At 38.2% G+C, this 24,662-nt stretch overlaps 1 protein-coding gene across 3 annotated transcripts in view; it reads left to right on the forward strand.

Annotated features, from left to right (window-relative positions):
* The first annotated feature begins 731 nt into the window (after nucleotides 1-731).
* ZDHHC20 (zDHHC palmitoyltransferase 20) overlaps nucleotides 732-24,662 on the forward strand; it is a 55,695-nt gene continuing 31,764 nt past the window's right edge. For 2 of the 3 annotated variants that reach the window (XM_020802013.3, XM_020802014.3), the window contains exons 1-3: nucleotides 732-1,031; nucleotides 17,506-17,532; nucleotides 23,112-23,206. In XM_020802013.3, coding sequence (XP_020657672.1) covers nucleotides 869-1,031; nucleotides 17,506-17,532; nucleotides 23,112-23,206 — 285 coding nt within the window. In that variant the 5' untranslated portion in view covers nucleotides 732-868. Of the gene's footprint in view, nucleotides 1,036-17,505; nucleotides 17,533-23,111; nucleotides 23,207-24,662 lie in introns of all 3 variants that reach the window. The other variant, XM_072993702.2, reaches the window with a different exon arrangement.

Genomic DNA, 24,662 nt, shown 5'->3' on the forward strand with positions numbered 1-24,662 from the left:
CTCTGGTCCATGGGGGTCGCAAAGAGTCGGACACGACTTAATGACTAAACAAGAAGGAATATTTCAGGCACACATACACAAAGACAATGTTAAGTCTGGATTTTGAAAAACTCAGCCGTGACTTGACGTGCAGTGCAATCCTATCCATGTCTGCTCCGAAATAAGCCCCACTGAGTTCAGAGGGACTGACTCCTCAGTGACCGTGAGCAGGGTTGTCCCTTTAGCGGGGATTAAAACTCTTCCCGCCAGCCTGGGAGTCCGAGGGGGGGGCGAGGGGGGGCTTTTCGAAAATCACCTCACGGACGCCGGAAGAGTGCTGAGCTTCGTGTCTGCAGCAAGGAGGGAGGAACCGCTTGTGAATCCGTCAACGAGGGAGGCAAGGGCAGCCCTGCCTCGCCCGTGACCTTGGGCCCGGCAAGCGGCGGGCTGGGAGTGGCTCGAAATGGGTTTCGTGTGGGCGGCGGAAGGCGGCTCGGAGCCCCCTGTGGAACCAAAAGAGGGGAAGGGAGGTCGCTCACTAAAGAAAAGCGCGGCTAGACTGTAAGGGAACAAATTCCCCGCCACCGTCGTCTCCTCAGGAGGTGCACGTAGCGTGTCTCGGCTTCTCGACTCCCCGCCCAGCCCTTGCTTCGAGCGCTCCAGTCGGGCTCTTGCCGTCCTCAAAGAGTCGCTGCGCAGCAGGCAGGCAGGCCGCCCGTCCGGGCAGCCGGCCCTGCCCCCTTAGCGTGCAGGGAAGGGAGCGCGGGGGCGGGCGCCGAGAGGAGGCTTCGCCGCATCGGCCAGAGCGGAGAGGTGGCGGCTGCTGCTGCTGCTGGCGGCCGCGGCGGCACTAGTAGTAGTAACAGCGGCAGCCACAGCAACGGCGCAGATGGCTCCTGCGGGCGGCGGCGGCGGCGGCTCGACGGCGGGGAAGATGGCGCCGTCGCACGTCCTCAAGTGCTGCCAGAAGGTGCTGGCGTGGGTGCCCGTGGCCTTCATCGCGCTGGTCGTGGCCTGGTCCTATTACGCCTACGTGGTGGAGCTCTGCGTGTGTGAGTAAGCCGGCTACAGCTCTGCTCATGAGGGGAGGCGACCTGACGGGAGGCAGGAAAAGGCGCTGCTGGGGATGCCCTTTAATCGCCGCCGCGAAGTCGGTTCTGTGTGTGAGTGGGAATGTATGCGGGGGTGGTGGTGGTGGATGTGTGTTGAATGTCAGAGAAGGATTCCCCTTAAAACGGTAATGATTGCCAGATGATTGGGGCTTCCCCATTGCTCAAATCGCCTCTGCCTATGTGTCTTTTTTCCGCTTTTCGCTTCCTTCCCGTTGAGTAGCCATAGAGGACCATCCCCGAAAAAAAAAATCAGGAAGCCTGTTGCCTTGCCCTTTCCTCAACCTTGGTTCCGGGTCGCACCTGCATCATATTTTGCATTTATTAACGTGGTAAATTTCTAATCAACCTTTCTGCCCTCTCCCCCACCATACACAGGCGGTGAACAGCATACTTTTATTTGTCAGTGTGCATTACAAGCTCCACGTCAAACGTCTAAACAGGAAAAGGAGAAACAGATGCACCTTTTGTAGCCCTTACCATGAGAGCAACAGGGTGTTCCTAAGGCAGTATCAACACGATCTTACACACTTTCACTACTTAAAAATAATATCTGTGTCTCTGGAGCCTGAGTATTTCCCCTAAACTTTGGATTCTTAAACCCTCTTTACTATTTTGTTGTTTTGTGGTGCCAATTGATAACTGGTATATATTTGTTAATAGCATCAGCTTTTGTTTCCTGAGTATTTCACTATGCTAAAATATTTGAATTCTCACTGTTGCAAGACTCAGCATTATGCATTTTCAGGGCTGCCATGAAAATGTGGAAACAGCATATAGTACTTTTATTCATGCTGAAATGCCCAGAACTGCAAACAGGAGAAGTAGTATGTTAGCATTTATGCAGCATTTTTGTGTGCTTTGTCTTTTCTCCTTGAATACATAATCTGAGAAACATTATTGTTTTTCTTTGTTAAGTGGTATGAAAGTTTTAACATAAGGTGCTGCATCCCAGAGAATTACAATAGCAAAAACAGCAATGAATGAATTAAGGACTAAGATTTAAACTTCATCATTATGATAAGATTTGAGTATTATCCTACTATGAGTGTTTCCTCAGGATTATATAATGCAAATTCAACTGTAATCCTTTGCATACTTTCTTGAATGTGAGCACCCTCATTAGGAGAAAGACAGCCTACAAATACTATAAATAAATATAATCATACCTACATACATACTTCATTTCACTGGAATGTATACTATTCCCAAGGAAGTCTACATAAGTTTTGCAGTCTTAGTCATCCAGTTTAACTGCATGGCTGCACCATATGAGTGCAAAAGAGACAAAAGGGTGGATTAGTACTCCCTGTGAAATGTGGAAATATTGTCATGACCCCTTTTCTCCTCTGAAATTATTTTAAATAAAATTTGACGATGTTTCACAAAATAAACAAAACAAAATACAGTATTCTTGTCTACCAGGCTATTAGTTTTAAACATTTTGTACTTTTGAAAAATAAATAAATGTGCCATGCCATGTTAGATTTAATGGCTTCTGTAACTGCTTCTTATTTTAATTGGATTTTATTAAGGGTAAGTGTGCATAGTCTTTGCAGCCTTATCCTATGCATGCCACAATTGAACAAAAGCGTGATGAACTTAGTGGGTACAAAAACAAAAGATTCAACTGTACATAACAAGTGATAGGTAACAAAATTCAGTATTACTTGAATCTTATTTGTAAGTTCTTTTTAAATTGTTTAAACAAAGCTAATGTTTCCCAGGGAATCCAGTGTAAAATTTCAATCAAGAACAGTGTTCAAATCCTGTCTCCATTATGATTTCTTCACAGGATACTCAGTCATGGTGTTTGCTCTATATATCTAAGAATAATTATCACATGCAGAGTTATTATGACTTCAGGTGCAGGAATCCTGTTTGGTAAATCAAAACAGGTTCATCAGTGTATGGAGGAGAGATTTGGGTAATGCTGACTTCTTTCTCTCTCAGCCTTCAGGAGTTGGTCTGGCTCTTCAGAAAGGAATACTGTATACAGTTTCTGGAATTTGTGTATGGGTACAGTTTGTATATGCATTCTGCAGGATTCTTATTACATAGAAAAAGTCTGTTTGTGCAGCCTATAGACAAGGCTGTTTGCAAGAAAGCTGGATCAATGTGTTGAGTCTGAAGGTGGAGTAAGCGTCTTCTCCCCGTGCATGCACTGAATATCATTTGAATTGATCAACTGAACAGGGCTAACATAACTTTCATATGTAAGATGAAGCTGCACTGACCTGAGTTTTTGAATGAAGCCATGTCTGACACTCTGTAGAATCACTTGTGTGGTGCATTTATGATTATATAAACTGTTTTAGCAGCAATGTTTTTCACAGTGAAGTGTGAAGTGTGTTCATATATTTAATATAATATTTTATGGTACATTGAGCAGTCAAAGTTGCATCTGTTTCTCTACCCTGTGAAATTTACCTTGGCCTAAAGCTTAAAAGATTGACTTGGGTATACTTTAAAAACACTTGGTAATTCCAAATTAAATAACTGAACTTCACAAGACCAATAATGGAATATCGTTTACGGTTTTGTTATTCTAGTATATTTTCTGTTTTACAAAAAAGGTATTTAGCCCTATGAATTTGGTACAGACATAATCTGAGCCATACAACACGAATCCTTTCTTTGTGTACTGAAATTCTGTGGAGGTTTCCTAGTTTTTTAAATCACAGTTTTCCATAAGGTCTGACATAAGACTCTGAAATAATACCTCTCTTCAATCCAGGATATCAAAATCAGATTCTAAACCTGATTTGACATCTTGGTTGTTTCTATCATAAATTATTGGATTGAGATATGAAACTAGGCAATATTCTTTGTAGATAACATGCCTTTTTCCCTATTCTGACATGCATTACAACTGAAGTAAAAGTTAGTATACTTTGTTAATGAAAATAAAGTTTTGCCATTTCTAGATTAAAGAAGAACAGTGTTACCTGGTGTTTAGACATTGTAGTAATATGCATGTGGGAATCTCCGGAAAAATAACTGTCTAGTCAACCTAGTGCCTTTTGCTTCCACTTCTGATTGAGAAAGCTAGGAGTTTTTCCCTCTGATTATTGCAGAATCTGGTGAGGAATTGTAAAGGAGAGAAAATATAGTTTTCAACAACTTCCATACTAAATTGTGAATCACATGTATAGACAAACATAATTGATTTTGTTGTTAAAATTTAGGTAGTGCAATTAGTAGTCATGATGCTTCAGAACATGAGTACTGTAGTACTGTATAATGCACAGGGTTCAGGGCTGCCTCCCTATTTTATGTCTCTACCACCCTAGACCCCCATGGGTTACAGTCATTCTGTTTGACACCGCTGCAGGTCATAAGAAGGTCAGTTTCCACATTTTGAAAAATGCTGTTTGAGGCCAAAAAGATGGAAGGCCCCCCAATAATGTTAAATAGGAGACTTCCAGCTTCTGGAAGGCTTCTTAAAAAAAGAAAAGAAGAAGTGACATGTTCCTAAAGAATTTCACAATGGAAGTTTGATTATGAAGAATAAAACAAAAAGAAATGAACAAATCAGGATAGCAACTTATGGAACTACTGTTTCATAAAAGTAGACAAATTTGGGTGTAAGGCCTTGTGGAGGCCTAAGGGTAAAACCTCATTGAAAGTGAAAAGAGAAAGATGGCAGAGAATAGTGTGAACTGTATGGTTGGAGATATGTAATTAAGTTATGATTTCCACTCTGTATACATTAGGACTATTAAAATAATTTTGTTCTGAATATTCTTGTTTTATAATCTTCGGGTTTTTCATACCGCACAGGTAGACATAACAAGGGTCCAGCCCCCTGGGGCCAGACTGTCCACTCACTTTTCACTGTTACTGCGGGCTCCACGCTTCCTTCCTTTTGCTCTGGAACTCATGGTCTGTGAGCCACTCTTCAACCTTGCAGTGAGGCTCGTCTTCCCACCTCCTGTCAGCAGTGTGTCATGGAGATACTCATGATTCTCAGCTATTGTTATACACTTCGTTGTTGTTGTTACATGTCATCAAATTGCATCCAACCCTACAACCATATTCTACTGGCGACCCTATGAATGAATGATCTCTAAAATGTCCTGTCTCCAACAGCCCTGCTCAGCTCTTGTAAACTGAAGCCTGTGGCTTCCTTTAGGGCAGGGTGAGCAATTAATTTCTATAGGGGGCCACATGAAAAATCTGAACTGTGTTTTGGGGCCAAACCAACTTTACTTAAAATTAAAATGAAACAGTGATGTTATGATTGTTTTTATTTTAAACTTGTTAATCTTCACAAATACTAAAGAGGTTTTTTTTTGCTATATGTTAAAGATAAGCAACTGATCAACTTTAAACAAAAAGCTATAAATGGTTTTGATGTTCAACTTGTTCAGTGAGAGAAATCCAGTCTGTCTTGGGCTTGAACAAGTGCTTGAACATCGGACTGGAGCAACAACTGGCGGGCCGGACAGGAGCGGCTCTCAGGCCGCACTTTGCCCAGATCTGCTTTAGGGAATTAATCAATTTTGTGTTTGGTTCTCTTTACTTCCTACCTTCCATCTTTCCCACCATTATTGCCTTTTCCAAAGAATCTTGCATTCTCATGATGTTCCCAAAGTATGACAGTTTTTCAATTTTGTCTTTTTTTCCTCTAGAGATAGTTCAAGCCTGATTTGCTCTGGGACCCCTTTGTTTGTTTTTCTGGAAGTCCAAGATATCACTATTATAGTAATAGCACATCTTCTGTTAGGAACTCTAAAATATTATAACATCTTTTATAAATGGCCCAAACTATCAGGACTCAAAACTCATGTCATTTATTTTGTGCCACATTCATAACATTTTAGTGGTCCTAATAAAACCTTTGTCTCAACTCTGATAGTAATATTGTCCAGGTGTGAGAGTGAGGGTTGAAGTCATATTCCCTCCTTTCTTAATCCCAGATCTCCAAACAAGGACACCAATCTTAGTTGCAACAGTTGAACATTTATTTTGGAACTATCAAATAAACAATTTACTTCAAAAGGAACTACTCTTTCTCCTTTCCTACCAACTGGGTTGAAAGGGTTTCCAATCTTCATGAACGAAAGGGTTCCCAAATTTGAATCCCAGGGGCCCATTTGCTCAGCTGGCATCCAGTTCTTTATTTTTGTTCCCATTGATACAGGCAACGGGGCACGGATGCTTCTCCCAGAAATTCCTCCCACTTTGTCCTCTCCCCGGATTCCACAATTTAGTAGGTTCTCCTGGCCCCAGCCTCCTCTTCATCTCCCATTCAATCCTCTCTCATCTTTCCTGTTCCACTTTCTCCCTCTCTTCTTTCAACCTCCTTCTCCATTCCTTTGCCTCGGCTTCTCCTCAGTATGAAGGTTTTGGGGGAATCACTACTCTCCTTCTATGACCTCTCCTCTCCCTCTCCTTCTTCTGCCTCCTTTCCTGTCTGTTCTTCCTCCCTTCTTCTTATTTCCCCCTTCTCTCTTGTGCCCTCCTCCTCCTTTCCTGCCTTTTCTAACTATTCTCTTAGCTCTCCCATCCTCCTTTGGTCCTGGGATGATTCTTCTCTTTTGACCTCCTTGAGGGAATCTTCCAGAGTATTATTTGAGGGAGCTGACAGCCCATAGTCCCCTTTTCCCTCTCTCTCTGTCTTTCCTTTGTGGGAATGGACAGCACTCCAGCGAGAGGTACCTCCCTATCTGGCTTTGGCTCACACCAATGTAGAAGCAAGGTACATAAATCTTGGTCTTTCCAAAAATGTCAGGTCAGGGAGTTTAATGCCTGAACATCTGCCTAAGAGTCCTTCAGCACTTTATAGACCTCCAGGGGAAAAACAGAAGCTTGTGTTCATCATAGCTGCCATTTGTTCGAGTTAAGAGTCGATTCCAGAATGAAATCAGGCAATCATTTCCAATCATATAAAAATTTATCTAGGTAGTATAAGTCTTTTCATTGTTGCATTTATTTCAGACAACTTCAGCTTGTCTAATATTACAAGCTTTACTTATATTCATTACTTCTATATATCATATGCACAAAAATACTTCAGAGTTGTTAAAACGTCTAAAAGTCTTACAGCTCTGAAAAACTGAAGGCACAAATTCTTAAACATAAATCCATTCTTGCAACTTGTGAAAGGCTTACAGCTGTGAAAAGATGAAAATAAGAGATAAATAAAATTTAAAACTTAAGTTGTAGGCAGAAATTAATGATTGTTATAATTACATTTCAAAATTGAAGTAATTTTTTAAAAAGTATCTATTGCTTCTGCACCAACTGGAACTATAGGGGCTTGTATCTCAGAATCTGGCAAACTGCCATTATGACAGTACAGTGGTACCTCGACTTACGAACTTGATCCGTATTGGAATGGCCTTCGTACATCGAAAAGTTTGTAAGTTGTGGCAAACTTTTCCATAGGAATGCATTGAAAGCCATTTAATCCATACCTGCTGTTTTTCGTTCTTAAGTCGAGGCACTGTTCTTAAATTGAAGCATTAGTTCCCATAGGAACTAATGCAAAGCCAGTTAATCCGTATCTACCACTAAGGGGTGATTTTTTTTTTCTTTTGACCTAAGGTGAACTTAGGTCAAAAAAAGGGCAGGAAGGGGGTTTTTGGTTCATAAGTCGAGGCTCCGTTTGCAAGTCGAAGCAACTTTTTGCAAACAGACCCGTTCATAACTCAAATTGCTCGCAAGTGAAAATGTTCGTAAGACGAGATACCACTATAAATATTATGTCTCAAATTTTGCAGAGCCTGGAGGAATAATGGCATGTAAAATAAAGGACCTGATACACCAAGGTACTGTAAAACCTCAGTACAGTGGCTACGGAGGGTGCAGATTATAGAACCTACAAACACCATCTCCATTCATATTAACCCATTGCAGCATAAATATGTTCAGCTTATTTCAGAGTGCTTTCAGTTGTCTCCCACAACTCAGCGATCAGCCATGAAATAATTCCTTTTGCTAGGCAGTGTTATTGTACAATAACCTTGCTCCCGGACTTGGCTGGAGAGCTGGCTGATTATTTTACAGTAAATTTTATTAAACAGCTGTTCAAACATCATTTTTAGAGCACAATGTACATTTTCAGGGCTGCTTTTTCTACACCTGCCTTAATTGTTTTAGCACACTACTGTATATGTATAACATTTTACATCTTGACAAAATTGTGGCTACAAGTGTACTGATCTACAAGGAAGTCTGAATAACTAAACCAAGGGAGAGAGAAAACACGCAGCCATGGGCCGCATGTGACTCTCCAACACCCCCCCCCCATAATTTCTTTTGTGTTCCTAGGAAGCTTAGGAGGCAGTGGTGCCATGTTTGAGCAACCCCCAGGATATCTACCCCCACACCTCATTTCTAATTTTTAAAATATACATTTTAGCATTAGACAGAACAGGGAGGTTTTTTTTTCCAGTTAGGAAACCCATGTTTATAAGAGGGGAAATCATGTGGGTATAGGATCATAGAAGCGACCCTCTAAGGTCCAGGGATGTTTGGATTTCTGCTCACCCATAAAGTAGACTCATCTCCTAAACTGTCATCAAGAATTCAGTTTCGTCTTTGTCTGCCCATGCATATCTATCTCTTCCTCTGATCAGTTCACATGTTCTGTTGTACTCTTTTGGATCATATTCTACTGACTAGCATCCTGCTTGGGATATTTAGCTCTATAAAAGTGTCTTCTAGTTGTCATATAACCTATGATTTATTTATGACGTTTTGGAGAACATGATCAAACTGGAAAATTTGACCTTTTATAGAAAATATGTTTCTCTTGTTTTGCTTTCCTTCTTAGCAGCTTCCTGTCTCCTACAGAAAAAAAATATTGGCATGTGACATGTACCATGATGAGGTTGTTGGGTATTTTAGAGTTTGTTTGTTTGCTTATTTACATTAAATACTTGACATTCTGATTTTATTGTTATGTTCGATGATCATAAACAAAGGTTTATTAAGGTTTATTGAAGATCATGGCCTACACAGATTTTACAATTATTTTAAGGTCTGAATGATTTAATTTTGTTTTTTAAATGGTTTGATTTTTTAAAGTCTTTATGTTTGAGATTGTTTTATAGAGCTCTGTAACCCACCCTAAAATCCTGTGATATAGAGCAGGCTATAAATTATTTAAATGATGATGATGATGTGAGTACTTAATAGTAAGGGACAAAACAATGATGAGGACAGTGGTTTGTTGCTTTGATTGTTGCTGAATGGTTTGGCATGTTAAATACTACATCCTGTTGACAGGAAAATAACTCATCTGGATAGTGTAAATGTATATACCTGCGGTCAGATGCCTCAGTGAAATGAAATGGACAATGATTCCCATGAAACAGTGAGAGGAAGTTTATGTATTCAACTTCTAACACAGAAGTATGAAACTTGCGGGCTCTGCAGATGTTACTGCATGACTACTCTTGTTATCCCTCACAATTGGCCAGGGTAGCCCTGATGGGAAATTTTGGCTTCACATCTTCTTAGAAATAATTTGGGCTATGCATGCTTACCTGGGAATAAGTCCCAGAGAAATCAATGTGTCTTACATCTAACTAAAAAAATATTAGAATAAGGCTACAAATGCTACAGGATAGTTTGGGATCCAACAAAGAAAGTTACTTTGGGTCACCGTTTAACATCCTATTCCTTTTTCCTAGAGTTTTATGTGGATATTTGGGATTGAATACATCAGCATACTGGTGTAAAAGATAAAGTTAATGATAGTAATATTAAAGCTGGAAATTTGAGTATGAAATTGAAATGATGCAAGCATGGCAGTTTTGATAATAAGGGGCAGAGGTGTTATCAAAGTAGTACATGACAGAAAAACAGTGAACTGTCTGCAGGGAGTTGCAGTCATCAAGGACTGGACAGAAGGAAGGTGTGGAGTGTGAGAGATTCTCAGCAGGTTGATCTTCACTGTGGAGGCAAGTTGCTTCTCAGAAGAGTTTATAGTACCAAGTGAAATGTCATAGGTTCACAAAATCGCCTATTAGAGTACTGAATCCACAAATTCCAAGGTGGGCATAGCTAACAGCAGATAGATGTCTTGACAGCTTTTGTACTGTCCCCAGATGCAATGGCTAAATGGTTCAATATATGTGCAGCCACCTCATCAGAAAAGCTGCCTTGACTAATGAGGAAAATAAAATAGTAGTTAGATTGCTAGTATTCTCAGTTATATATTATGTTTCCTGAACAGAAACATGAGGTTGCCTGTATCACAGGTAAATTATTTTGTTATGTACCCTGTTTCTCCTAAAAATAAGACCTAACCTGAAAATAAGACCTAGTATGATTTTTCAATATGCTCGTAATCTAAGCCCTACCCCAAAAATAAGACCCACTTAAGTGAAAACCCACCCTCCACCATTGTGCAGCAACCGGAAGAAGATGACATGACTGTATTTGAATAAACATGAAAAATATAAAACATCCCCTGAAAATAAGTCCTAATATATTTTTGGAGCAAAAATTAATATAAGACCCTGTCTTATTTTGGGGAAAACACGGTACATATAATGAAATTATCTTACCCTGTTTCCATGAAAATAAGCTCTAACCTGAAAATAAGGCCTAGTATGATTTTTCAGGATGCTCGTAATATAATCTCTACCCCCAAAACAAGCCCTAGTTAAGTTGAAAGCCCGATCTTCACCATTGTGCAGCAACCAGAAGAAGATGACATGACTGTATTTGAATAAACATAGATTGTTGTACATGAAAAAAATAAAATATCCCTTGAAAATAAGCCCTAGTGCTTTTTTTGGAGCAAAAATTAATGTAAGACCCTGTCTTCTTTTCGGGAAAACACGGTATTTGTATTTAAATGTGAAGGCTAATAGATTGTTGAAGAAGGATCATAAAAATTAGGTACAGGGAGGGACATTGAAAAAGACAGGCAGTTGGCTAAAAGGAACAGCATATATTCCCCAGAAATTTTAGGATGTGTATTGTTGTCAGTAGAATACCCTGGCAGAATAGGAAACATCTGGAAGTTAGTATGCTAAGAGCATTTATATCTTTGGTGTCTGGTTTATTTCCCATTCCCTAGACTGGTGTTTTCCTGCTCTTTTTTCTTTGTTAAGCAGTATACATTTAAATAACCTAATGGCCCAAAGAATAAATCTAGTACTGTAAGCCTAATATACAGTATATGGAAACTAAAGGACTTTTTCTGTGAAACAGAGCTTGTTTTATGAAATATCCGGGAAATGGTTTATAATTTTGCTACTCTAACATAGAATAAAAATAACAAGAACTGTTATCAGCTTCTCTTGGTGTGGGACTTTAGATTATCAAAAATACTTTGTAAATCAAACAAAATGGGCAGTGTAGTGACTAGTTCACTGAATGAAACAGTTGCATTTAAACAGGAACTGCAAGACAAAATCTATGTGGAATTAAGCAAAAGAAGCATAACTCCCTATCATGTAAAAACAAAGGAAAAATAAAAAAGACAAAAAAATTGTGACAGACTCGTCTGTGAAAGCTCACATTAAAATATAGCAGTTAGTCTTTAAGGTGCCACAATATTTTTTATCTTCTTTACTCCCTTTTTTGCATGATATGCTAGTACATGTTTGGGAATTTTATGTGTGTGCATGTGTCTGGTCTCTGGGTGTCTGTGAATTTTGTTGTATGGGTATACTGTGTATATACTTACAATGACAATAAATTATTATTATTATTATATTATTATTATTATTATTACAAACTAACACAGCTACATCTTCTGAAATGACTCCCTATCATATTCTAGCAATGAAAATCTTTAGCATAATAAATGCAAAGAAACTTGGTATTACCGAAGGAAAGAAAACTGAAATGGTTGCTTCTTGTTTACCTTGAAATGTCCTTGTGTTATTCCTAGAAACACCCATCAGCCAATCTTGGATTCCCAAAATAAGCCTTTAAGCCTATCGGAAATTACTCAGTATCAAATATTTGTGTGTGGAATTGAGATGATTCAGACTGGATAAAAAAGATGCCAAAACTTTCAGAACAATGCCATTGGCTTGAATCCTTGTTGGACAAGAAATGATCAAAAGATATTGGGCACAGTATATAGGAGCACTTCTCATATGAAACTCCCACTAAAATTTAATGAAAGCTGCAAGAGAGCAAAGTTGGCAATGGTTGTGATCTAGATGAAGGGGAGGTTGCTCTGATAATTTTCATATAAACAAACCACCCCCATGCTGTGCCAGGTTACTTTCTGTTTGTCTTATTAGTCCTGAGTTGGAAGGGAGAAGTCTAATAACGTCCCTCTAAGAACTCAGGGGAAATAGTTTACAATTGTAGAGTCTTAACTAAACAACAAATATTTTAAACATTCATCAGGGTATTGGCAGTGGGATGCCATTATTTGAAGCTGGCGGGAGTGGGTGGGTTCCAGTTTCTTGGAGAATGACTATCCTGTTCTGCAGAATGACTGCAAAAGTAGTGGTGTCTTAGTGACCTTAGCTGAAGGGAGTTACGTTTGTCAGAAGTGAGTAAGTAGACAAGTGCAGTATGTAATGCACTCTTTCTTCAATATGCTAAAACTAGTTTTACTGCATATCCCCCTTAAATTGGAATGAAAATGTAAGAGCAATATACCATGTTCCTATAAAAATGCAAAGTTAGTATTCAAATTATTGAAAAAACAATTTAAAGCTTTGGATTTATTTGAATGTTGGGTGCCTCTTGGAAGAGGAGCCAGCTTGTGTATCCTCAGGCAAGATGCACTGTCTCACAGTGCCCACAGAGAAGGGTCTAGTAAACCATTTACCTAGAAAACCCCGGAAAGTGTTGCCCTAAGTCAGAATTGATTTGACATCATGTGATTAATTAATTATTGAATAATATTAAGTGTGCACTTTTCTTCTAATAAAATATTTCCCTTCAAATATCTATGGCAGCAATTAGGACACTGCTTTTCCTTCCTGAATCTGAATACAGTGGTGCCCCACATAGTGACGATAATCCCGAAAAAATCGTCGCTATGTGGATTCGTCGCTATGCAGGGCAAAAAAGCCCATAGGAATGCATTAAAACACATGTAATGTGTTCCTATGGGCAAGAAACTCACCGTTCTGCGGAAATCCTCCATGCGGCCGCCATTTTCGCTGCCCGGTAAGCGAGGAAAGGGCACAAAAACATAGCGGATGGCCATTTTCTTTACCCGGCGGCCATTTTGAAACCGCCGATCAGCTGTTAAAAACTATCGCTATGCGAAAATCGGTAAGCGAAACGCTTACCAATCATCACAAAGCGATGTTTTACCATTAGAAACATCACAATGTGCTCGCTTTTGCGATCTCAAAAAACACATCGCTGTGCGGATTCGTCATTAAACAAATTGCTCGCTATGCGGGGCACCACTGTACTATCTCTGATTTGTAAGCATCAACACAAAATAACAGCTGCACATATATTAGAACAGAGCCTTTTATTATTAATCAAGCATTGGTGCATGTTGATGTATTTCTGCACATGTTATTGTTACTTTTAGTATCTTTTTCTTTCACTGCAGTCATGTTAAATATCTAATCATGTCACAGATATGTTATATTTCTAGTGGCAAAGACAACTTGGTTCTTGAACTTAGAGTCTGTTGCCAGTGTAAAGATTATGAGTGGAATTTTTCTGCCCTCTAAAATAGCATAATATCAATATTTGTTTAAAAAGTTTAAAAGAGTGACATATGTAATGATCTGTGGGATCAAATACTATTCTTCAAGTGGGTACTGGGGAAAAGATTAATGTTCCTCTGCTACTACTATTTTTATTTTTGTTCTTATTTTCAGGCAATAACAAACAGCTAATACATAAATGATTGCCTTTTTATGCATGGTAGCATTTTTGGAAATTGCTGCAAATTGAAAGGAAACTTGTAATTTACAGTAACTTTACATGCATGGATAAATAGATTATGATATATTGCTCTGATGGTAAAATTAACCCACAAAATCAGATTGCTTAAACAAACCACACTCCCAATATTATTTTTTCACCACATTATTTCCTTTTATTTATTATGTTAATAAGAAGGGCAAGACTTAATTTTCCACCAGCCTCCCATGTCAGTCTCTAATCTGATACAGATTGTATCATACTGTAATCTGATACATATTGTAATCTATTTAATTTTTACTTCAGTTTTATGGAGAGGTATCAGAAATTATATCAGACCTTCCTTGTGAAAGACCTGTACTATTATTTTGTTGTTTCCATGTTCTTTTAAGAAAGTTTTTAAAAACCCACAAAAAACCAGAAATCTTCAGCAAGATCTGGGAGAATTTTTAATCTATTTTCCCCAAGCAGTCCTGATACAATAACAGTCAATGTTGCCATGTATCTCCTTTAGCTGATTACCAGAGAGGAGCTCACAACACAACATGGGTAGGCAGGAGAGCTGCTGTCTTCAAAGGTACCTTGTCTGCATGAGATGAGAGTTAAAGGAATTTTAACAACCCTTATCTGAGATCCCAACACAGCCAAGATTGCTGTTCCTCCACTATTCCAGTTGTTTGGTATTCAGCGGTTGCTAACAGTTGGGTAGAAGTATGAGGGGGGTGCCTGCTTAGGCCCTAACTTCCCATGCATATTCCAAAGAAATTTCTGAGCAGCCATCCATATTTATGGCTAAAGAATTTCATCCAGTCCCCCATAGACTGTCCAGAAACAATGTGTTCCCTTGTGTCTTTCTCTGAACAGTTAAAACAGCTCTTTGTATAATTTAGAACTAAATATTATCCTTTTTATTTTTTTCACCTTACCCCTCTACTTATTTATAAACACAGCCTTTGAAATATGCCTTTCATCTTACTTACTGTGTATCTGTAAATCCATCTTGTTCTATTTTTTTTCCTATGTATCATTTGATCAAAATATAGAATCCTGTTCTTTATAGTAATATGAATAGAAACTTTGTTTAATCTTTTTATACAAAACAAGAAGCCTTTCTAATTAACTGTAGCAATAAAAGAGGCATTATAGTTCAGTTGTCATTCGTTTTATTTTGAGAAGAAGCTCATTATTTTTTCAAATGTTAAACAACTTTGGTTGTCATTCCTTATGTCTCTTCTTTCCCATCACATGTTAAGGTATAAATTATTCCTAAGAATCTTTACATGCTACAGGGTATGATCAGCATCACTGTTACATTTAGTGTTTTCTACTGATCTGAAGCTATTTTAATAGTTTCTTCTCTCAAGTGCTAGTAGAGTGTATTTATCTGGATGCCTAGAATTAAGACGTTTGGTGTTCTGGCTCTTTGTTCCATAAAGATGTACGTGGAGACCAATTCAGAGTGGTACAATATTCCAGTTAAGTCTGAGTTTAGTGAAGTGTACAACATCATCTCCTTGGTAATGTTGGTAAAAGGTCATTTTTCCAGTATATTCTACTTGAGATTAAAGTTATTTTTAGTGTGTTGAATCTGCTCCTACATGTGTGTGATTCTGCCATGCTAAATTAGTCCAAGACTATAGATAGGGGTATTCATATTCATATATGAATATCCCCACATAGGTGGCATTAATGAGAGGTTCCAGCCCCATGGGGCCAGACGGTCCACTCACCGATCCGCCGGAGACGGCGCAATTCTATGAATGGCTCTACAGCACATGATCCACTCGCCACTCTTCGACCTTGCAGCGAGGCTTGTCCCCCGCCTCCTGCCAGGAGTGTATTGCTGACAGATTGGAAAAAGTAGGCCTAAAAATGAACAGATGTGATAAGCATAAGTAGAATAGGATAAATAGGATAAATAACTGTCTTCAGATCTTGTCCTAAAAAGCAATATGGATGCCTTCTTAAATAAAAGTTCTGACAGCTCTAAAAATGTGTCATTTTTATGCGTTAGTTTTTAAAAGCTGCTGTGCAGAAATCGTGTCTTTGTCAAACTAAAATGTTGATTGAGATTTTGTTTGAGCTATTAATAAAGATAATAGTTGCATTTCTTATGCATTTTGTGGGAGTAAACTTAATTCATCCAGATTTATTTTTCAGTAGACATGTATAGAAGTATGCTGTAATGCAATCCTAGATAGGATTTCTTCAACTTACCTGTGGCACACTGATAGTGATTTGCCTGCTAAAAGTCAAACATCAATCCATGTTTCTGTGGTGCTCAGTGTGTAGTCAGATTTGGAGAAAGTTCCATTCAGCAGTGCTTCAGCTATTACGGTCCAAAGGTACTTCATCTGAAGTAGCTATTTTTATACCAGTGATTGACTACCAGATTACAGAAGCAGTGTACTGTCTATTGTATGAGTTTCTAGTAGTATCTTGCAGAGACTATCCTTCTTGACAATGAATTATATTTTGAATCTGTGCTTTTTTTCTCATCAAATGTAAATTATAAAGTTGTCATGATAAAACTTCTGTACAGAGCTTTGTTCATTGCACCTTTCTGGAACACCAGTTATTGTTGGTACATTTCACTTCTGTACTCTAAGGAACTGTAAATAAACTACATGCTCTATTTCACAAACACTGCTTCTTCTCTGCTTGCACGCACACAGAATTTTAAGTGAATTATCATCAGTTTAAAATCATCCACAGGATTACAGTAAAATGTGATTGTATAAAAGTTATTTCCTTGCTGTGACACTTTTCTTAACCTTAGGTGCAAGAGAAGCTGCTACTTGACACAATCAATATCCAGACTAGAAAATTATGGTCATTAGGTTTAAAACAAGTAGGAGCGTTAAACCACAGTCTGAAATTTGTTTACTACCTTGCCTTCTTCTGAACTGCTAAACATAATTTTCTTTAAAGAAAACAACAAATGATGGTTTGCTGTGGCAATTTGAAAAGAACAGTGAATGAGGCTGCAAAGTACCATAAAATACTTGTTCATTTTATTAACCCACAGTACATTGATGCCAACTAGACAAGGACCAAAAACATAACAAGGTATGTCCTTGTTTTTATCTAGAGCAGTGGTCCCCAACCTTGGTCCTCCAGATGTTCTTGGATTTAAACTCCCGGAAATCCTGGCAAGCAGAGGTGATGGTGAAGGCTTCTGGGACTTGTGGTCCAAGAACATCTGGAGGCCAAAGTTGGGGACCACTGATCTAGGGCATTTACTTACTATCTTCCATACTGCATTGCAGTTCGTTCATCTCAATTTCCCAGACTTGAAGAAAAAGTGAAATAAATAAAACTGAAGGCAGCTTCTGTTTCACAGCACCACAAAGCCATTCCTTTTTCCAGAAACTGAAACCATAGCTAATTACTCTTTTCCAAAGTACACAAACCTTTTTTTGTGAAGGGAATTATGCTCAATATTAGTTAGGTTCTCGGACTTTGGAGTACAGTAAAATGCATTTTCTTTAGGGAGCTCGTTGTTTATTTAAATAGTTATTCATATTTTATTAATGTTGATTATTTGCTTTAACAATTCATATATTCACTCTTATTTTATTTTTCCCCCTAGTTACAATTACCTCAACTGGAGAAAAAGGTAGGAATATTTCTCTGTATATAAAATATAAAGATTTTGTTTGATTTTCTTTTGCTTCACACACACTGTGTGCACAGCTGAGCTCTAAATTTAATCTTGCTAAATTATTTGGATGATACTTGTTTACATTTACCTGTAGTGCATTCTTTACCCCTTGCAGTAGGTAAAATAAAGGAGAAAGAATAATTATTTTGCATGAGTAGATACTACCTAGAATTAAAATGCTGAAATGATTTGGATGAGTACAAGATAAAGGATAAGAGACGTTGCTTATTCTGTAACCAGACAACTCTTTTTATAATGTGTTGCGGCCAGAGCTTTTTTAGACTATAACTACATGTTGGTAGTTTCCAAGCTCTGGCTATTTTAGAAAGATTATTCATGAGATGGAGAAAAATACTCAGATATTTGATAGTTGTTCACTGAACATGCATTTAGAAAATTTTAGGAAGCTGGTCAGCAAAACATGTCCTCGGTGAGTTTAGCAGGCACACGTCCAACTACAGTGGTACCTTGACTTGAGAACGTCCCTACATACGAACGATTCGAGTTAAGGCTCTGTTCGCAAAAGGTTGCTTCGACTTTAGAACGGAGCCTCGACTTAAGAACCTTTCCTGCCCTTTTTTTGACCTAAGTTCACCTTAGGTCAAAAGAAGAAGAAAAAAATTCACCCCCTAGTGGTAGATATGGATTAACCGGCTTCTCAGTTGTTTTGCCAACCACTCTCTGGGTTCTGAGGCATCCCTGCTGTTTCGGGAACCGACACTCAAAAGGTTTCTTAAGGGTCTCAATAACTGTTTCCAGATATGCAACCTCCACCACCCCTGTGGTCCCTCCCACTAGTCCTAGTGTGCCTGATGAGACCTCCTTTTGAACCCCTGGCCACGACTCAACTATGCTTCCTTATCTTGAAGACAGTTTTCCTGGTAGTCATTGCATCTGCACACAAGGCTAGTGAATTTGCTGAGCTTTGTCACGACCCTCCCTTTCTCCAGTTCTTCAGTAAGAAAGTGGTCGCTTATCCTCACTGACATCTCTTTTCTTCTGAAAGTTCACTCTTGCTTCTACTTTTACAGCCTATCATCCTGCCTATTTTTATCCATTATCTGCCTCTGTACTCCTTATATGTTCTGCACTCATACGTCACACCTGGCCTTTTATACATCCAGGACACAATCTATTCATAAGACACCTAGACTCTTGGTCATTTACAAAGTTGCTCATCAGTTGCCTCCCTCTCTGCTCAGCAGATGGCTCGTGGATGTTATTACTGTCTCCTACAACCTTGCAAGGTCACCTCTGCCACCCACAGTGTGAGATCACTCCGCAGGAGCGGTCTTATCCTCCACAGCTTTCCTGAGAAATGTTTCCCTCAATAGCAGCTGTGCTACTGCTATATGGGCCCAGCATTCCACTTGTCTGTCTGTCTGTCAGTCTGTCTGTCTATTTACCTACCTACCTACCTACCTACCTACCTACCTACCTACCTACCTACCTACCTACCTACCTACCTACCTACCTACCTACCTACCTACCTACCTACCTACCTACCTACCTACCTACCTACCTAATTGATGTATATAGCACTGCAATAATCAGTGCACGTTTCTGGGCTGTTAACAATAAAATCAGACAAACTAATGAAGACAAAAACTGTGAAAATAATAAAGATAGAGTCAAGTTGTAAATATAAAGTAATCTCAGTTGCAGCAGAATCTAATCTCTGCACATTGCTTTTGGAACAGGGATTCACCCTTTCTGAGTACTTTATAACCTAGGAAACCCTGGGAAGGGTCACGATAGGTCAGAATTGACTTAGTGGCACATATTTATTATTAGAATTCCCAAATCTTTTTAGGATTTTGCTGAAGCTTAATTGTACATCTTAAACTTTCATCCTTCATCATCTCTGGAAAAGTAGGTCAACAATTTCTCCTTTGATATGAGACTGTGACAGAAGTAACATTAAATATTGAGTATCATGTGACAGTTCCTATTCCTTACTTCACCCAACAGTTAGTCATAGAAGGTACTTTCATCATTTCAAACATTTTTCTGTAGTATCTTAGAAAAAGAATGTCTTCAGCATAACTGCAACTCCTGGATTTAGGGGTCAATAAATAGCAAGCCTTTTAATTAGTATTCTGTTATCTTCTTACTGTAGCTTAAATATGCCTATTTAGGAAACCAGCCTGGATTAGGAACAGTAATGATGAAAAGAACTAGCTCTACTGGGCAGATTTATAAATTATGCTAGAACACTTGACAAAATATGACAAGTGTTCACCTTCTTAATTTTAGGCATGATTCCTAAATTTACTGCACAGATATGAGCCACCCTTGTAGGTATAAGCAGCTACGTTTTGGTAAACTGCAGGGGTGTAGGGGCTCTTGAATTCAGTGCAGGGCAGTATGTTTTAGTTCATGCTGCTACTTTCTGCAATTGCTGCCTCACATTGGACTATGGTTAAGTGATGAGTACTTGTTAGGAAGAGTGCTTGATACTTAAAAAGAAAGTACTGTAATGCATTTTGGGCAACAGTACCATCAAATACTTTTGGCTTGTAGGTTAGCATGGTGTGAATATTGAAAGAAAACGTGACTCTGGGGATACTAATGTATTGCATCTGCCTGAATAAGGGTAGAACATACGTAGCATGTAGTTTGGTTGTAAAAATTAATGTTTGAAGTCTATCCTATGCATGATAAACACATTTTCATTAAATGATCTCACGGAAACAGCATAAAAAACGGGGAGATTTTTTTTCCAAATTGGTACATGAAGAGTTTGTGTTTGGCACATTATTCCACTTTTTACATACAGTGGTGCCCCGCTTGACGACGATAATCCGTTCCAGCAAAATTGCTATAGAACAAAATCGTCGTCAAGCGAAAGTAAAAAGTCCATTGAAATGCATTGAAAACCACTCAGTGTGTTCCAATGGGCGAAATACCTCATCGTAAAGCGAAGATCCTCCATAGGGCGGCCATTTTCCGGTGCCTGTAAAGCGAAGAAACACAGTGGGGAGCTATTTTGAAACAGCAGGTGGCCATTTTGAAACCCGACAATTAGCTGTTTTGATCGTCGTAAAGCGAAAAATCAGTTCATGAAGCAAGGAACCGATTGTCGTCAAGCGGATTTTCTGCACCTAAACACCATTTTGCGGTTGCAATAGCAATCGCAAAATACTCATCATGAAGTGATTTCGTCATCTACCGGGGTAAGGGTCTAGTGAGGCACCACTGTATTTTGTTGTAAATCAGCATTGGGAAATTAGAATTCAGTGTAAACTATATGATAGAAGATCTGGGTGTATATAAGGAAAAAATGCCAAAACTAGATTTAACTGCTGTCCTTCATTGTTTTAGATTAGAAGATCACATAAAGCAAAGCAGTGATTTAGCATTGCAGCAGTGGCAAAATAGATAATTTGTGACATACTAACTCAATTGGCTACTTTTAGTATTCTACCTAGAGCAGGCTTTACATACAATCAAAAGAATGTATGTTCTTTATTACCCTGTTTTCCTGAAAATAAGACATAACCTGAAAATAAGCCCTAGTATGATTTTTAGAATGCTCATAATATAAGCCCTATCCTAAAAATAAGCCCCATTTAAGTAAAACCCACTCACCACCATTGTGCTGCAACCAGAAGATGACATGACTGTATTTGAATAAATGTGGATTGTTGGACATGAAAAAATAAAACACCTCCTGAAAAGAAGCCCTAATGCGTTTTTTTTTTTTGCTTTTTTTTTAGCACAAATTAATATAAGACCCTGTCTTATTTTCGGGGAAACATGGTGTTAGAAGGTTTAATTATGATGAACACTGGTTACAGTGATCTCAGAAGAATTTAAAAGTAGTTAAGTTGAGATCTAGGAATACTGTAGTTTTTCTTTTTCTTCTTGTTTTTTAAATTTAAGAAGCACTCACATTAACTTGGGTTGGCTATAAAATGCATCTTTGCCGTTTTTGGCATAAAGATTAGATATGATAAGATCCAGGATGTTCAAGCTAATATACAAATTTTTGCCAATTCAATTTTTATTCTTATATATTCCTTCTAAAAAGTGTACAGTGATTGCCAATTTGTAATCAGTAAAATGTGGATTTATGACTGGAGCCCTTAGTTACCTTAAATAACACACTTTATTATTTCCTAAATATACTATATTGCAGTGTCTTAAATTTTAAATAATGCCTTCACGAATACAATGCATGGTTTATTTGCAAGTAATATTACACCATATTGTATTTAAGGATACAGATTTATGCCTGTCCCTGTCTCTTGCTTTTTTGTACCCATGTGACAGCTGTAAGCAAGACATCCAGACCAAATAGTAAGATTTTTCCCATAGTAAGTGCTGGCAGTTATTAGGGAGCTTGGTGTCTTTTCATGAGATAGAAGTTTAATTGGTAGCCATAAATATTCATAGTTTTATTATTAATACTTTAATACTAAGCAAGTTGCAAGGCTCAGGTAGTTCAAGAATTTAAGGTGGTTGTACCACATGACCTAGATAGATTCAGTCCACAAGCAATGTACTAAAATACATATCAGCATACAGTAATACCTTTATTAAGCCAACTCAGGGCTCATAAAATACAATGCAAATGTTCAAGTTCAAATGGTAAACAAAGCCAGGATGGAGTTGGGCAAGGGGCTGGCTGACATTTGAGCTCTAGGATCTGCAGTGTGATCCTAGTGAAATATAGAATGGCATATCTTGGAGTGGGGGCAGACTCCCAGTGTCTGTGATGACTTGCCAGTTCCAAAGCCTGTAATAATAAATATAGTGCTGTGCCATTTTTATAATGCTTAATCTTGAATGGCAGATGATTTACTCGTGAATCATTCTTTACACAGGAATGCAGTCCTTAAATCAGTGGCTCGGTTTAGACATAATACCAAACAAGGAATTGTACCTTAATTCAGAAGATGCCGTTGTTTCACCTTGGATTTTTTTTATCATTGCTCAGGGTTTTTTTTACAATATAAATTTAACACAGTGTTTAGTCTAGGGGATGGACTGATAGAACAATGGGATCCAGCAGAATCAATTATTTATGCTCTCTATTGCAGTCTCATAAATCTGTTCCAGAGACCTTAGAAAGTTGCTGTTGGTTTTCAAATAGCTTTGGGCTCCATACATGAGGAAGAGGAAGGGAAATCCTTGTTACTCCCTAGATGATGTTGAAGTTAGGCTTGTAAATTCTCTTTCTCATTTTGATTGCTTTCAAAAAGCATATAAAACAGGATTATTTAAAAAAGAGTTTTGGTATAGTTACATTTTTCACTATGTTTAAAATCTGAATTTTAATTTAACAGACAAATCAATTCTATCCCTATGATGATTAAACTCTCTCACAGTCACAATTCTGGTATTATGTTCAGAACTGGCCATGGTAGCATACAATTTGCTATTCTGAACTGTCTCTTCAAATTTATTTTGCTGATATAGTTATGAAAAATCATTGTGCTTTACATCCTAGTCATTGCATGTTTTATTATGTTTGCTCTTTTTATGTTTAACTCACTGAAACCTTCCTTGTGTTTTATTTTTTATTGCAGTTGTCTACCTTGTGATTTTTCATCTGTCGTTTGTCATGTTTGTGTGGTCCTATTGGAAGACTATTTTTACATCTCCTGCCTCCCCTTCCAATGAGGTAAATGTTCACATTGGCAAAGTGATACCACTTAGTACTGAATTATTTTTGCTACTGATGCTTGATTCTAGATATGATGTAGTTTGCTCTTCTGTTGTTTTTGTTCATTAAATATGTATGTTACACTGTTGTGAATGAAAAGCAGAATTATTTTCTAAAACTTAAGCATTACTGTGACTAACTTGGGATTTTATTAATTTGAATGTTAATTACTCACATATTCTAAATAAAATAAACTGGTATTCAGTTGTGCTGTTCTGTTGAATCTTTGTTATTCAGTTGCTTAATATGACATTTTAAACCAGTTCACTTCTATGAACTTCCTTATTATAACATTTTCCTATTATGCTCAGTCACAAATCTCATATTTGTTTAAGAATGCCATTATTTGTGAATAGATTGCCCAGCCACTAAAAAAGGCACAGGGCATAAGCATGGAATCACCCATTGTTGTGTTGAATTATGTTCCATAGTTACCATTCCCAGGATGAAATCGTGTTCATGGTGTAGTAAGTCACACTAGAGTACAGTATGCCTACTAAATCAGTGGGGATTGAATTGCAACTGAATCAATGCGAGTTTGGGGAATCAACACTGTTCCATTGATTCAAACAGGCCTACTCTAGTTGTGACTTGCTATGCTAAAGTAAGTTGCATCTAGAGTAGGTCCAATTGAATCAATGGATCATATTGAGAAGTTGACTCACCAAATCCCCACTGATTCAGTGGGGCTTTTCTAGTGCAACTTACTATGCTAAGCAACAGGATTTCTGATCATGTGTCTCAACAAAAAGGGGGGAAATCATGTTTTTCTCTCTCCTTGTAAAAGCCTGAAAACCATTTCCAGAAGGTTTTACAGTTCTCCAGAATAGATTTTCAGATCTAAGGGAGAGGGCACTGCAGTAGGGAGGATAGATTCCCCTTTCCCACATCTGCTGAATTCTGCTGTTCCAACAGCAGATACCCAGTATCAGATGTTACCTGTTTCCCCTTACTTTAATCACTTCTTCAGTAGCCTTCATTTGATTTTCTTTCACTACCAATACTAGTCTGAATCCAATTTTTATAGCTGAAAACATCTCAGTAGAAAGAAATTGCTATGGTGTGTGCACCAGAAAGATGTATTAGGGGTGGAAGGATGGTACTGGTCACATTCTCTGGCTAAAACAATTAGATGTTCTTGAGTGGAGATAACAAATATATTGCGACCAATATAATTTACACAAATATTCCATTTTTAACAATTTTATATTACTCTGCATCAGTTAGACACTCTGCAGATAAGACATTCCTGATACCTAATTTTGTCTCCTCTGATCTTTGTTTGAATAAATTCTTCATGCCACTGCTGTAGGTATGTTTTTAAAAGGTGGTGTTCTTATATTTGCACTTATGCTAATTAAGTTTACATTTGCAGAGAGTACTATTGAAGCTACTGTACTGGTTACGCTAGGCT

The sequence above is a fragment of the Pogona vitticeps genome, chromosome 3, assembly GCF_051106095.1.
Source record: "Pogona vitticeps strain Pit_001003342236 chromosome 3, PviZW2.1, whole genome shotgun sequence".
Lineage (NCBI taxonomy): Eukaryota > Metazoa > Chordata > Lepidosauria > Squamata > Agamidae > Pogona > Pogona vitticeps.